Source organism: Hippichthys cyanospilos, chromosome 16 (genome assembly GCF_059441005.1).
Source record: "Hippichthys cyanospilos isolate Australia breed blue-spotted pipefish chromosome 16, RoL_Hcya_1.0, whole genome shotgun sequence".
Classification (NCBI taxonomy): domain Eukaryota; kingdom Metazoa; phylum Chordata; class Actinopteri; order Syngnathiformes; family Syngnathidae; genus Hippichthys; species Hippichthys cyanospilos.
Window position 1 is genome coordinate 3,867,064 of NC_142384.1, and position 14,563 is coordinate 3,881,626.

A 14,563-nucleotide genomic window follows, 5' to 3' on the forward strand; every position below is an offset into this window, starting at 1 on the left:
CAGACGGCCACGAGGTCAAAATCTACTTGCGGTCACTAATGTATGCCATGTAGTCAACTTTATTGTTACACAAGTCTGCGATAAGTTTCTGTTTGCGAACAAAGTTTATTGCTGCACCTCCGCATGAAGTTCGTTGGCCAAGCACGTACTTACTACTTACCACATGGTTTGCCACAAGCTCTTCTTCAGCCACTATATCAATGAAGAACGTCATAATCAGCACCAAATATATGACTTAACTCGTTTAGTTGTACTGTATTTGTTGCTTTATTTTTTTAACAAAAATAGGCCATCTGAAATTGCGTTAAAAATTGTCAAAAAATACAAAGGAATGAAACCAAGCACACACTCATATACTATAAATTGCGACTATTTACAGTGATACAGTACACATCCCAATATACTCTACAGCAGAAAATAAGATTTTTAACTTTTTACACGGCTGTGAAAATATCAGCAAATAACAGCTCAGTATCCAGCTGCAGCTGTTCAATCATTTCAAACCAATACTTCCATGCTGGAATTCCAGATGTGCTACTGCACCACTGAATTCTACACCTCTGTTCCTTCACAGAGGACGAAAGGCAAAACAAGGTGGTAAATTGTGCATGGTTAACTCAAGTGTCTCAAAAAAACTCAAAAAAAAATGTGGCCACCTTCTTCTGTTTTGATTCCCAGGTCCATCAAGGTCCTGTTGTCTCAGGGACAGTTTATAGTCAAGCATAGCAGTTTGTTTGTGTCTTTTCTTGACTGAATCACTTGGCAATTCGAAAAACTGTGAGGTCGAGTGGCTCCTTAGAGGGTACGCACCAATCACCTGCTTCCAAACTCAGCTTGTAATGGCGCAGGGCAGTTTTGTTAAAAACTGGCAGCCTCTCCACTGAGTCTGTGGACAATGCCTGGATGGACAAGAAAAAAAAAAAAAAAACAATAATTGAGGATTTGTAATAAACATGCTTAATATAAATAACTGCCTAAAATAGAGACACAAAAATAAGGATAAACTCACAGAAAATGTTTTCTGTTCAATAAAGGCATGGGCATTATCATTTGAGTTGGAAAGGATAACTTTACTGTGATGTGCAGTGATTCGATTATAGAATGTAGTCTGCTTGGGGAAGTGAACAGAATAAGAATTTCATTGTGTGGTTTTACTATGTATGCAAACAATAAAACTCTTGAATCTTGAATATTTTAAAACAGCATTGGAAAAAAGACTTTGCCTGTGCATATTGCTGGGAATATATAAAAACTCATTAAAGTTCAGATGACTGATGAAAACAAAACTGCATTCCTAACCCTAACTCATTCCACATTATTCTTGTTCACTAATGTAAGACTTGTTTAAAATGTGGTTATCAAAATTATATATAACAAAGGAAGGTTTATTCATTATTTTTATAATTATTTGGATTTTTAGTTATTTGATTCGGCAGTGTAACATATGTTTATACCAATAATTACATCATTTATTTGTATAATTAAACAATATTAACATAAGTGACTAGAACATACATTGTAAATAAGAACTTTATCAAATTAGTTTCTTGATATACAATATATCATCCTTTTAGATGAATAGAAATCCCACTTTTTTAGATATTTTCTGTTAATGTTCAATGCAGTGGTTCTCAAACTGGGGTACATGGACCCCCAAGGGTCCGCGGCCTGAAAGCAAGGAGTCTGTGAAATATTTTGAGTTATTAAAAAAAACTATAGTTTTGTCTTAACTTCATTTTATTTTATATTAAATTGAGAATTTATTCATGACTCTTCAATAATGCAATCAATTCAACCCGTTGAATGTATTTTTTCTTAATTTAATCATTTTGTTATTTGTCAGAGTTACATAATCCACATCATCATCAAACAGCTTGATTATTTAGTCACTAAATACTCGGCAGCAACCTGTTTGGGAAAGATTGACAAAGTTTGTAATATTTATTTTGTAAACTTCAGTGTGGCTGAAAAGTAGTATTTGCCTTAAATGTTTTTTTTTGCTTTGTTTTCACAAACATTTGCAATGGGTGTCCATGCAAAATTTGATTTCCATCATTACTCAACAGCAAACTTAAATTTTCATTCAAATCATAATATGTCCAAAAGACACTGTAGTGCAATCTTGTTTTTTTTTTTGTTCGTTTGTTTGTTTTGTTTTCTGTGTTACCTTCAGGTGTATAACAGCATCGGTGCCACAACCCTCCATGGAATAAAGTTGTAAGTCTCCTTGGAAGTAGCGAGCATAGAGACGAGAAATGGGCAGCCCGTAGCCAAAACCAGCCTATAAATACACAGAATGCATGTGTTATACAATTGTCTCATTCAATCCGTACTGCATATTTTGTATTCAAAAAGCTTACCAGAGGAGCTCTATGTTTCTCTCCTATCTCTGGTTTGGGAGCTGTGGAGTACATGTAGCTGAAGAGACGCTCAGTCTTCCTAAATGGAACTCCACCCCCTTTATCGCTCATCTGTTGGGAAACACATATTACAGTGACTGTCTAAACGGTGTGGTGTCATGCCAACAATAGTGAAATAGATACATTTGATTTAAATTAGTATGCAATGGTGTTCTAATAAAATAAAGCAACTACAACAGCTAATCTGATCTAAATATGGAAATTGGGTGCTGCAAATTGAAAAGAATTTCGATTTTTGAGGATTCTAGGTTTTAGTCAGTTATTTCAAATTGCAGTATTTATTTAACTAAAAAATGCTGATTGTCAAAACAACTATATAGGTTGGTCATTCATAATTAGGTGGAAATGTGTTATTTGGTCTTCGGTGTTTACATTTGTTTGTCAGCAAGCAAAAATCAAAATGTTTAATCAACCCCGAGGGGATATTTTGACCCAACTCGGACTTTTAAATATTTTTGACGTGTGGTATCAGAGGAAAAGCAGACAAAAAAAAAAACACTAGGTGGCTAAATTATTACATAAACTGTAAAAACATGTCAAATTTCAATATGCCGTCCTGCCATCCCTTCTAAATGCTTGCAAACGGGAGGTTGAGAGGTACACTCAGCAGGTGTCAAATTTAGCCCATGTTAGGCTCATTAATTCCATTAAAACTGAAAAGATTGTCAATTTTGGACATATTGAAAACTCGGTTTGTCATGCATTCCCTGATTTTTGCATTAATCTTTTCAACGGTAACTGGCAGACAGGGTGCAATAGAAATATTTGTGTTGAGACCCCAAAACCACTGGGGGGCCCTAGCGAACTACTTGTGACATTTGCAAGCCTTTCAATGACTTAACTGAGGGGCTTAGCCTGACTCCCATTATGCAAAGTTCTTGCTATGCATTGTGGGACTCGTCGTTGACAGAAAGCTTCGACTCAAGAGCTAAATGTTGTTTAAATTCTTTAAAACAGCCTTGGAAATTACATATATGTTATGACCCTTTCAAAGTCAGTCCAAGTTGGCCTGATTCGTGAAAAATCTTCACTAAAGTCACCCAAGGTTTAAGTATACATCAGGATATTTTGGATATTTTCTCACAATGTTTGCACACACTGTCAAAATAAAGGTCACCTTGATTGACAAGTCCTCTCCACCAACGGCAACCAGAACCTTGATTGGCGGGAGGATCCTGCTGGCCTCATGGTTCTCAATGGTTGCCCTCATGGCATTCTGCAGCAAGAGCACAGACTCATTTAATCATATTGGAGAGTTCAAAAATGCTTGAATAAAAAACAGTACATAAAAATAATGATAAACGGCAATGGTCCATGTTATTTTGTGTATCTTTCATTTATTCTTTTACAATTCAATTATTGCATCTCATTAGCTCTTTCTGAAACCAAAGTGCAGAAAAAAAAATTGAAAATAGCTATTAGAGAGATGCTAGCTTGTTTCCTGAAAACAGTCAAGGTGTCCTTGAGGCAGTCAAGACACCCAAAAAACAAACCTTGTTTCATGACACATCAGTTTCAATGTTTTAAAAATATCAGAGAGAGAGAGAGAGAGAGAGAGAGAGAGAGAGAGAGAGAGAGAAAGAGAGAGAGAGAGAGAGAGAGAGAAGAGAGAGAGAGATGCAATTTAATGTCACTTTGGTCATTTTACCTTAAAGAGCTCGAAGAGCATGTGGTACAGGTGAGATGGGATGTAAGAGATCTGAATGGGCTGTCTGTTACTGTTAGCTAAGGAAGAACAAAAACCATAGTCATCACTTTGTTGTCACGTTAAAAAAACAACAACCAATATTTATGCCTGTGTTGAACGACAATGTTTCTCACCATTCATCTGTCTCAACTCCAGCTCAGGTGCTCCCAGGTAATATTGTTCACACATTAATTTAGCGCTCTCAAAAGCATCTAGGGAGACAAAAATAATCAAGAATAGAACCTGTTATAGTTCATTATTATTATAAGCAGTGTACTGTAAATCCAATTGTCACAATTATCCATTTATATAACTTGTTTGTGAATGATAATAAAGGTGATGATCTCTAGCAGGTATGTTGACAGCTTTACAAGGACAGGCTATAGTGAGCTCGTCAGATAAAAAACACAATAGCAACAGTGCACATCGTCTTCAAATCCGTTATTTTAATACACTAATTACAATTTGAACCTTTTGGTTGTTGGGAAATTAAAGTTAAAACCAATAAGGACTTTGTCTTAGTAGAACTGACCAAACCATTGGAGATCGACGATTATCGGGCTGATGTTTGGAAATTTGACACATATCAGTACAGGCATATTTTGTCCGACCGGCCGATATGAAGATTAAAAAAGGTAAGAGGATCCCTTCTTTCCGCTTTGCGCGATCTGTTTCAGTCGCTCATGTGTGATGGACTCAGAGAACTTCCTCCGCAATGACAAAAAAAATAAAAAAATAGCACTGCTGTCATTTAGCTCAGGGGGCACGCCTACAAAACGCGGGCACCAATGAGGAGTGGATTCAACCTTCTGAGCACAAGCAGATTACAACTCCTGCCCTTATTGGCTGATTTTCATCAATCACGTGTCTTGTTGGAAATCCCGTGTCTTGTAGGAGTTCCCCATGAGCTTTTTGACAAGATTGCCTAGCCTATCAGTTGACAGTTTTTTTGTCATTGCGGACGAAGTTCTGGAAGCGGGAAGTAGCAAAGGATTACTTTTTATACATACATACATACATACATACATATATATATACACAGTATATATATTGAGAGAGAGAGAGGGAGAGAGAGAGAGTATATGTATAAAAATAAACTATTGTCTTGACACAGAACTCAGGTTTGCCTGGATTACACATAGTTTTCAGAGCAATTGCTAATAAACTGGTTGCATCATTATCTGATTTCTGTTAGATTGACTGAAAATAGAACTGACATCACACAAACTCATAGAAGTTGGTTGGAAAACATACAGTCATTGAACAACAATATTAGATCACATTGTTTCCTTCAACTTCTTTCCTTCTTTTACTATCAGGAAATGTGTATTATGACACTCACAGGAAAAAAATCATGGCATGTGTAAAAACACATTTTTTTGTAGTAATGCCGTTTGTGCTATTTATATATGTGATTTGGGTAATCAAGAAGGTTTTTTTTTTAATGGAAAATCATGGGTGCATAGATTACCTCGTACAACCTCAGGAACATCACATACAGAGTCAATGCAGCCGATGGTGTCAGGGTGAGTGTGGTTCGTGTTTCCACCGAAGACAAGCGCTGCAGACAGAAAAGGAAAACATGCGTATTACAGTAGTTCCAGCATTTTCATTGTTCGCTAAATTATTTTTATACCTGATCTTATTAATTGTTTTGGTCATATTGTCAGAAATGATATTTGTGATAGAAACTGCATACTGTGTTTTCACAGTGCACATGAGGCCGCCACTTACTATGTTGGTTGATGAGCATGCGGATAGATATTCGGCTGGTGTAGAAGCGGTCCAGGAAGTACTGAATGTTGTGGTCAGTAACAGCATCCTGCTGACCATATTCCTCCTTGTACTCAATGACTCCCTGGGCCATGGTGGGGACCACCTCATTGTGCCTGTTTCTGATGGTCTCCAATACTTCCACAAAACTAAAGATGAGAGCAAAAAGAGCAGCACTGAGCGGTCCTGTAACCTTTGCAATGAGCCGTCCCAGTATTTATTTCTTAAACGAAGCTTTCCTTACGTCTCCAGAGTTTTTTGATCATCCGGGCTCTTATCGAGAAAATCCAAGATCTCCATCAGACTTTGGATGTACCTAAGGGAGAGTTCAAGCATAGGCGGGTGAAACCCAAACATAGGACATGCATATCCTTCTGGTTACCACAGTGTCAACAACACTCTTCACTGGAAGAGTTGAATAACATAAACAGAGTGGTGCAGAATGAAGCTGAGAGGATAATATTCCAACCATGTGTCCTGACAAGTGGTGTGCTTATGTGTACTGACGTTATTCTGAATGTGACGCTGCCTACAGTTTAAAAAAAAAACAAACGTGAAAACACGGTGAGGAAAAACAAGATGAAGAAAGGCGGGGGAGTAGGAACTGGGACAAAGTTCATCCACTCTTACAGCTTCCCCGCCCCATTGCTTTGTGAAGGAATCTGTTGCACCGCTATTTATAACAGATCGCGTCAGCTTTTAGTACCACTAGAAAATATGAGGCATTTTCAACAGAAGCTTGCGATTAGAGAAAAATGACTTGTTTGGATAGTTGATTCACCCAACAATTGAGAAATTATGCCATCAACTGAAGTTTCCAGTTTTAGAAAATATCTTCTTTTATCAGGCAATTAACATATGTCATATGTATAATAGTAATGGGTAGTTATCAAAAGACTGTTGGTGCCTTTCCCAGCTGTCTACAGGCAGTAGGTGGGTGACACCCTGAACTGGTTGCCAGCCAATTGCAGGGCACACAGGGACAAACAACCATTCAGGCGCCCAATCACACCTGAGGACAATCTGGAGTGTCCAATACAACTACGAGCGTTACTATATACACCATTTATAACAAAGTAATTCATGTCTGCTTTAAGTTCAGATTGGGATTGACTCAGTGTTGAACCAAACACTTAAACTGTTGTCAAACTGTAGCTGTAACTAACCAGCTCTGGACCAGTTGCACAGAGGGTGTGGCCAGAAGTCGGTCAGGCAGCAGGTTGATTTCCTTCATAATGTTCGACAAACGCACAGGAAGCTCTTGGCGAAGAAAGTTAAATGATGTACGCTCGCATGCATTGGTCGAACCTGGAAAGTACAAGGAAAAAGGTCAAAACTCATTACAGGATCAAACTTATCACTTATTACATAACTTACTCATACAAACAATTGCATGTTTTTCATTGGTGGAGAGTGGGAAATTCAGTACAGTACAATGCCAATGGCATGAATTGTGCAGTTCATGCATAACACATGAACAAACCAAAATTAAGTTAGATTTCTGGCCGCATCGAAAGTGCTGCCAGCCTGGCAATAGTGCAAAGGAGAGGCCATTCAGCAGTCATTTATGTTACGTCACGGCTATCCTTGCTCATTGCCAGGTTGAATGTGACATGCAGTTGAATAACTTGAATTAAGAGCGGTGCGTTGCACGCCAAAAAAATAAACATCTTGTGTTCAGTATCATATTTGCAGACAATATCATCATTACTTCATTTGATGAGCAATTTCGATTTAATCTTGGGTTGAATTTGTCTCCGCAATTTAACGAAAGGACTCAAAACAAAAATAGAACCGCACTGAAGCGTCACAACATTCTGCTTCGTAAATCTGTGAGCTGCATATAATGTGCAATTTTTTTTTCAAAGTAGTTTATAATGTCAATAATTACCATTAAGTTTGACATTAGACAGCTGTGTATTATTGGCTTGTTGAATTATATCAAACTCATTATCACGAAGCGAAGCCTTGGGAGTAGTTAAAAAAAACGTAAACAAAAGCGCAGTTAAAAAATTAAATCAAGACATCGTTTAGTTAATCAAAACTAATCAAAAAGTGTCTTATAGTCCAACTTACCGAAATCCAAGAATTGCTTCATGGAAAGCGGAGAAGGAGAAAATTTGGAGAAATGATCCACATGTTTAGGAACGTTAACCACAGCTGCCGTCTTCACCATGGACCGAACAAATCTTATTCGGCTCGACATTTTCAAAGGTACTAAACACGCGTTGCTACAATTAAATTCGGCGATGTAGTCCTTAAACCCACATCCGAGAGGTTCGTGATTGCATTCTGAAGCTGCATTCGCCAAGTGCACATTTATTACACTGTTTACTGACTCTCTGCCAATGAGAAGACGAGTTGGGCGGCAACCAGCCAGTCATATTCCAAGAAACGTCAAGCGTTGTACTGTAGAGCGAGCGTAAACAAGGCACTCGGTCTCCTGTATGGTTGACCCGGTCACGATGAACAATTACATAACGTTCCCTCTCTCTCGCTGATAAACAACCGTGATGGAAAATTGCTGCAGTCTGTTGTCATAATATTAACAGCGACAATATTTGCGCCAACGAAAACAGTCCATCAATCTTGGAGACGTGATATGTTTTTAAAGACTGAATTGAACACACACACACACACACACACACACACACACACACACACACACACACACACACACACACACACACACAAATCCTGCATAGGTGAAACAAAATAAAATCATGTGCATGAAATGAAATAAAATCGTTTGCTCTAAACAACGTTAATAATACAAAAGTGGGGTGTCAAACGCATTGTTATTGTGGCACACATACGCACCAGTATGAATGTGAAATCAAATTTTAACTACTTTTGAAATCAGCGGCCGGCAAGAACTGTTCAAAAGAGGGATTGGGGGGAAAATGTTTTTTTCCCTCATTTTAAAAAAAAGAGTTGAAGACAACTTGCAAGTTTGGTATTTTAACCAGAAACTTGGAGGGACACGTGTAGGATTTGACGGTTTTTATTATAAACAGCGGGAGGGTGCTGCATGTACCATTGTCCGTCGCTGTAACAGACATGGCAGCCCCCATATGTAATAATGTAATGTAATTTCATGATAACTAGACCTACAATTATATTTACAACATACTGTTGGTCATTTAGAACTAATTTATTTAAAAATTTTTGAAATGTATAACCATTTAATGTATTCCTTTTTAATGAAAAGCGGTCTAAATCTTACACAGTGTCCTTTTAAAGCCAAATCAGCATTTTGCGGGCCACATAAAATGATGTGGCGAGCCAGATATGGCTCCCGGGCCTTGAGTTTGACTCCTGTAGAGTATAATTATTACTAATCACTCATATTAAGAAACAGATAAATTTCAATATCCAACACGTTATTTCTATTCTCTGCAAATATATAGTGGACCCCTGTGTTACGGCGTCCCTGACTTACATTATTTTCATGTTGGGATGTGGAATACTGAGTTTTTTAATCCCCTGTTTATGGTATTTTCCTGGTTTTGCGACAAAAACAACTGTCATGGCCCTAGGGGCTTGGGTGTATTTGTGTTGTTTCGTCTCCAACTGCACGCATTTTTAGGTAATTACACTTATTTTCAGTTGCCGTCCCTGCAACGCATCACTACAATTCTGGTCTGCTATTAGTCAGCGTCTCCTCACGGAGATGGTGGTCTGTTATTGGTCGGCCTCACTTGTTTCAAAATGGCGCAACGGCAAAAACTTTGTTCGATTGTGAGTGGTTACAAAACCGTGTTTATAGTGCATTTTGCTGCTTAGTTGAAAGTTGAATGGGTTGGCCATGGGGCCCAAGATTGCTAGTGATGTTACAGAGAGAAGTAAGAAGATGATTTATATGGAAATGATGCTGGAGATATCCCTTATCAGAGAATATGGGCATAACAAGCACCACTCAAAGGTAAATAAATCCTTTCTATAATTTTGATTTATGATGTTTTCTGATTGTATACATGTATATTATATATACTTACTTACTATACTATTTTGGTACCAATTTTTAATATGTATGTACAATTTTGATGTTTTTACCTGTGGTTCCAAACGCATTAGCTATTTAACATAGGTTTGGATTGCCCGCCATATGATGAATTCGACTTACGAGCCCAACCGCGGAACAGACACTGTACATTTGTATTCCAAAATCTATTCATGGAATTGCTCAGCTGGGCTCTTGACTGTATTGATACAATTTTCTCACTGAAAAAAGGCTGGGGTGAGCCTTCCCAGTCCTCTGAGATAGCCGCCGCTGGATTCACCACCACAGTGAGGGCGACGTGCCTATGGATCTTGTCCGAAGAGGATGTGAGGTACACCTACTATTTTGGTATTTTGATAACGAATATCCACCTTATTGAAGCGACATCTGGTTCATCACAAAGTTTCCCAGAAAGACACAGCTGGATTGGAAAACAAAGCTGGCAATCATTTTTGGTAGAATTTGGGCGAATGTACAACTCTCGGGTGCAAGTGGATCCAACCGCAACATGGAGACGGTTGTAGGATCCTTGTGTGGAATGCCTGTCATTGCGAAAAGTTGCCGTTTTGCCTCAAAGTAACTGATTGCTAATTCGGCTAATTGAAGCCCCTTTCTGAGTCTCGTGCTATGGACTGAATGGTCAACCAAAAATAAACTGTTGACTCTCTCCCGGATAGGATATTTCCACAGATGACCGCTCCAACCCTTCTCCTACCAAGTGCCCTCGGAACGATCAACAGACTGCACCTCCTTCAACTGGGACAGTATGCTTGGTGTATCAGCTGAAGGACACTCTTACACAATCCCATACGCAGACACCATATCAAGCGTCAGAATTCAACACCTCTGTCGTTCCTGAATTCGATCCGTGTGACGTGACTGCCGCTTGGGGAAGCGCCACACGTGGATAATCCTTGTGGGGCCACGTCATGGCACCCCCATACCCACCGCCCCTCCCCCAGTCATTTACATTTTGTATGAGATATGTTGTTGTATTTATTTGTTGACGCTTGTGCGGGGATTGTTTTCCAGACTTGAGCCACCCCCTCTGTTCGAGGCAGTGGTCGAAGACTCGTTTCTTTTTTCCTCCATCACTTCCTCATGTAACCTTATTGCTGCTAGGATCCCATCTGTCAATTGTATTGTATGTTTCATGGATGGTTAGAGCTCATTAAGTCAAAATTTCATACCTTGTATGAATTATAATTAAGGCTATCTAGGTTTTCATACGGTCACTTCTCCAACATTACTCAAACTATCTCATCACTTTAGAGCTACTGTATTTTTAGAACAGCAGTCAGCAGGCTACTCATGAGGGCTATCGGGTACAGCAGGACATCATGTTAATGTTTAAAAAGGATGTAGTGTGTGCGTATGTGTACGTGCGCACACAAATCAGTACCAAGGTAAGAGTTGCCAATCAGATTTTGCTTAGGTTTTTTTCAGTGAGCTAAAACGCAAATCTTTTTTACAAAGGTGTAACTACATTGTTACGATGTAGACATAGATTTTTACAACGCACAATAATGTATACAGAAGTGGTTCTCAAAGTGAGGGTCCACGGCCTGACTGCAGGGGGTCCATTAAACGATTTGGGTATTTTGGAACTGATTTAATATACCTTTCACAGTTACAGATTTGTGCCTTGTTTGGCTTAATCTTGGTTTTTCAGCCCCGCCTCAGGCTGGTGCTGATAGGTCCTAAATAGAAACCATTGTAACATCAAGGAAGGACACAACATCAGGTTTTAATTAAAAAAAAAAGAGAACATATATATATATATATATATATATATATATATATATATATATATATATATATATATATATATATATATATATATATATATATATATATATATATATGTTCATTTAATTTGATTTTATATTAAATTGTGAAATTATCCCTAACGCTTCAGTAAAGCAACCAGTTTAATATGTTTTTAAAAGGGTAATAATTTCAAAATTTGTCAAAATGCATGTTGTGCCTATAATTGCTTGCTAACAAGGTGACGACGCCAGCAAAGCAAAAGCGGCATTTTATTTTATTATACGGTTTTTGACTCTCCATCCATTTGTTTTCTAGAACAGTTTAATCCTAACAGGGTCACAGGTTTGCTGGTGCCTATCCAAGCTGGCTTCGGGCTGTAGGAGGGTGGATGCCCTGAACTGCTTGCCAGCCAATTCCAGACTGTTTTTGACTAAATAATGGGAAATTCACCCAGTGTGTTATAAGGTGGTAGGATCCTTGTGTGTAATTTTAAAATAGTGTGATTTGCAGTTTTTATCTCTTAAACTTCTCCTTGGAAAGTTTGCTTTCTAAAAGGGATTCCAGACTCCAGAAGCCCTGGTATACAGTACATGTCATACAAACATCTTGTGAAAACACATAACAATGTTATTGTTTGCTGAAGTTTCTCGAGCAGCAGAATGCTACCGTAGCAAGAATGTCATGTTTCTGTTATCTGCTGTAAATGTGAGATGAGGGGGCGGAACCACTGGTCGCACACCTGACTTCTATTTGTCACCACGAGCTTTTTAAGTGTGGCCGAACAGGTGAATGATGCCAGATTATCTTGATTATTATGTCTTTTTGTGTCGTATTTCCATCCGACTTTGCTGCTTATGCTAAGTCGAGTTCTGTCCTTGTTTGTGCTTTTTCCAGTCTGAGTGTTTTGCGAGGGTCTTTGAGTTGTTACTTTGCCTCAATCTCCTATTTGCCTCCGCTCCCCTCTTCTGGGTTAGATCACATTGCATAGACTTATTTTACCAGTGTCTCTTTTTGTTGTACCTTACCTAAGGTAGGATTTCTGTTGTACTTTGAATTTGTATGTTTTTGGTTCCATGCGGTGCATTTTTTGTTGCTAATCCATTTTGGAACTTTGAGCTTCTGGTCTGTGTGGGGCGTCCATTATCTTGTAGCTCCGAGTTACGGGACGTAACAAGAAAATCACGTGCAGTAGCACATTATATAGCAATACATTTCATTTTTATTGTAATCTACAGTATTCCACATTATACATGACATATTTTTACAGTATGTGATAAATTGACTTCCAGCATAACAAAACCCATCATTCTACTAGAATTTCCAAACCCCAGAGATGACTTATCCATTAGATGGGCAGATGGTATGGGTGAATTTTACAATCACAGTGTACAGTATTACATTTACATTACATATTACACTTGATTTACATATTTACTATAGCTGTTCTTTAACTATTGTGAGAAATCATCCACATAATTGGTGTCTTCATATAAACTGGTAGCCCTCATCTTACTCAGTACCAAAGAAGTGGCTCTTAGTTTTGAAATGCTGGTGATCCCTGGTCTACACACGGCCGGGGTTTCGAGCAAACGGCCAGTAAATATCTCCGGTTTTCCCTATTTGCTATACGTGCCTGACTGGTTTTGTTATTTTTTTTTCATTAAAACCAATGGTTGGCACTTTAGTACCAAGAGAACCTCTGGCCGACTAAGGTGTCTTTTTTGGCAGATCGTTGCCATGAGATTGAAGCAAACCTAAAACACTACAAAGTAAAATACATGAGAACAAAAAGTTAAGTTAAGCGCACTGGTGAAAGAAGGATACTGATTAGTTTCAGGGAAGAGGGACGCAGACAAATATTTGTAGTTGCACAGCCTCCTCTGGTGGTAGAGCAAAGGTACCCTCACCCATCCCAAACCAAAATAGCAGCCAGAAAGCCACAAAAGACACCTTTAGCCCCCATTTGGTCCGAAAACCCAATTCCTCTCATCTCGCAAGTTGCCCCGGACAGGAGAGCACTTGCCCATCTGGACAATACATGCTGACGGACCGTAGAGAACAAGTAAAACATGGCTGGTACAATTTGAAGTTTCTTTCAGGATCAACCCATATGCAGTTGACAGAAAGGAAGATGAATATGAGCGTGACAAACACATAACATGAAGGAGAGCAAGCCTGATATTATACATGCTATAAGTAATGTAGACATGAACATGACACACACATGCAATAAATTATTATGAGCAAGCCACACACGCACATGTTGATAGCGCACACACCAACTGTGAGGAAGGCATCAAAGAAGCATTACTTGCTATCATCGAAATATTTAAGAAAAAAACTTCAGCAAGCGTGATGGACCACACAAGAGAAAAAGCTGAACAAATCAACTTTTCCTGTTTGGACCTGACCTCGGAAAGCTGATGACAGAAAATGATCTACTACCGCTCCCATGCTGCGAGCCAATCATGTGTCTTGTAGCTGGCCTTGTCTCCCTCATGAAACTCAAGCGCGCTGTTAAGTAGCGCTATAAATCTCTTATCTAGATTTCTTTTAGAATAAATTGGAATTTAAAGTGTAAATTCTGTTCGTTATTATGTTTGGTCAGCTACAGGCTTCACTTTAATTAGACTTCTGGGCACCGCTAATATAACTAAGTTACTGTATGAGGTTAAACAATTTAAAATTTAAGTAAATATGTGTGCCGCAGTAATATTTGTCTTAAATATGTAGGGTATAAATACATGTATGTATAAAGTACATTTAAAAAAAATTAGATACCCACATACACATGCAAGAAAACTTGTCGTGGGGGCTGGGGAGGCTACATTGTGGTTTTTCACTTATCACCCCATTACGCTATCTATCTATCTATCGATCGATCGATCGATCCATCCATCCATCCATCCA

General features: G+C 38.5%; 1 protein-coding gene across 1 annotated transcript; it reads right to left on the reverse strand.

The window, feature by feature from the left end:
* Window positions 1-243: 243 nt before the first annotated feature.
* On the reverse strand, window positions 244-8,195 carry LOC148410211 (pyruvate dehydrogenase (acetyl-transferring) kinase isozyme 2, mitochondrial-like). Its single transcript, XM_088437160.1, has 11 exons — window positions 7,957-8,195; window positions 7,047-7,188; window positions 6,125-6,196; window positions 5,842-6,029; window positions 5,579-5,668; window positions 4,242-4,319; window positions 4,069-4,145; window positions 3,538-3,636; window positions 2,361-2,471; window positions 2,168-2,281; window positions 244-899 (listed from the first exon to the last, which is right to left on the reverse strand). Exons 1-11 carry the CDS (start codon window positions 8,084-8,086, stop codon window positions 756-758), a joined length of 1,245 nt encoding a protein of 414 aa, XP_088293286.1. The 5' UTR covers window positions 8,087-8,195; the 3' UTR covers window positions 244-755.
* Window positions 8,196-14,563: the final 6,368 nt, after the last annotated feature.

Excerpts from the sequence above, each read along its gene's own strand:
- LOC148410211 (XM_088437160.1), bottom strand. The coding sequence starts at position 8,086 with ATGTCGAGCCGAATAAGATTTGTTCGGTCCATGGTGAAGACGGCAGCT. Across the intron at positions 7,189-7,956 it reads GAAGCAATTCTTGGATTTCG|GTTCGACCAATGCATGCGAG; the intron begins GTAAGTTGGACT and ends TGTACTTTCCAG. Across the intron at positions 4,320-5,578 it reads TGTTCCTGAGGTTGTACGAG|ATGCTTTTGAGAGCGCTAAA; the intron begins GTAATCTATGCA and ends TTGTCTCCCTAG.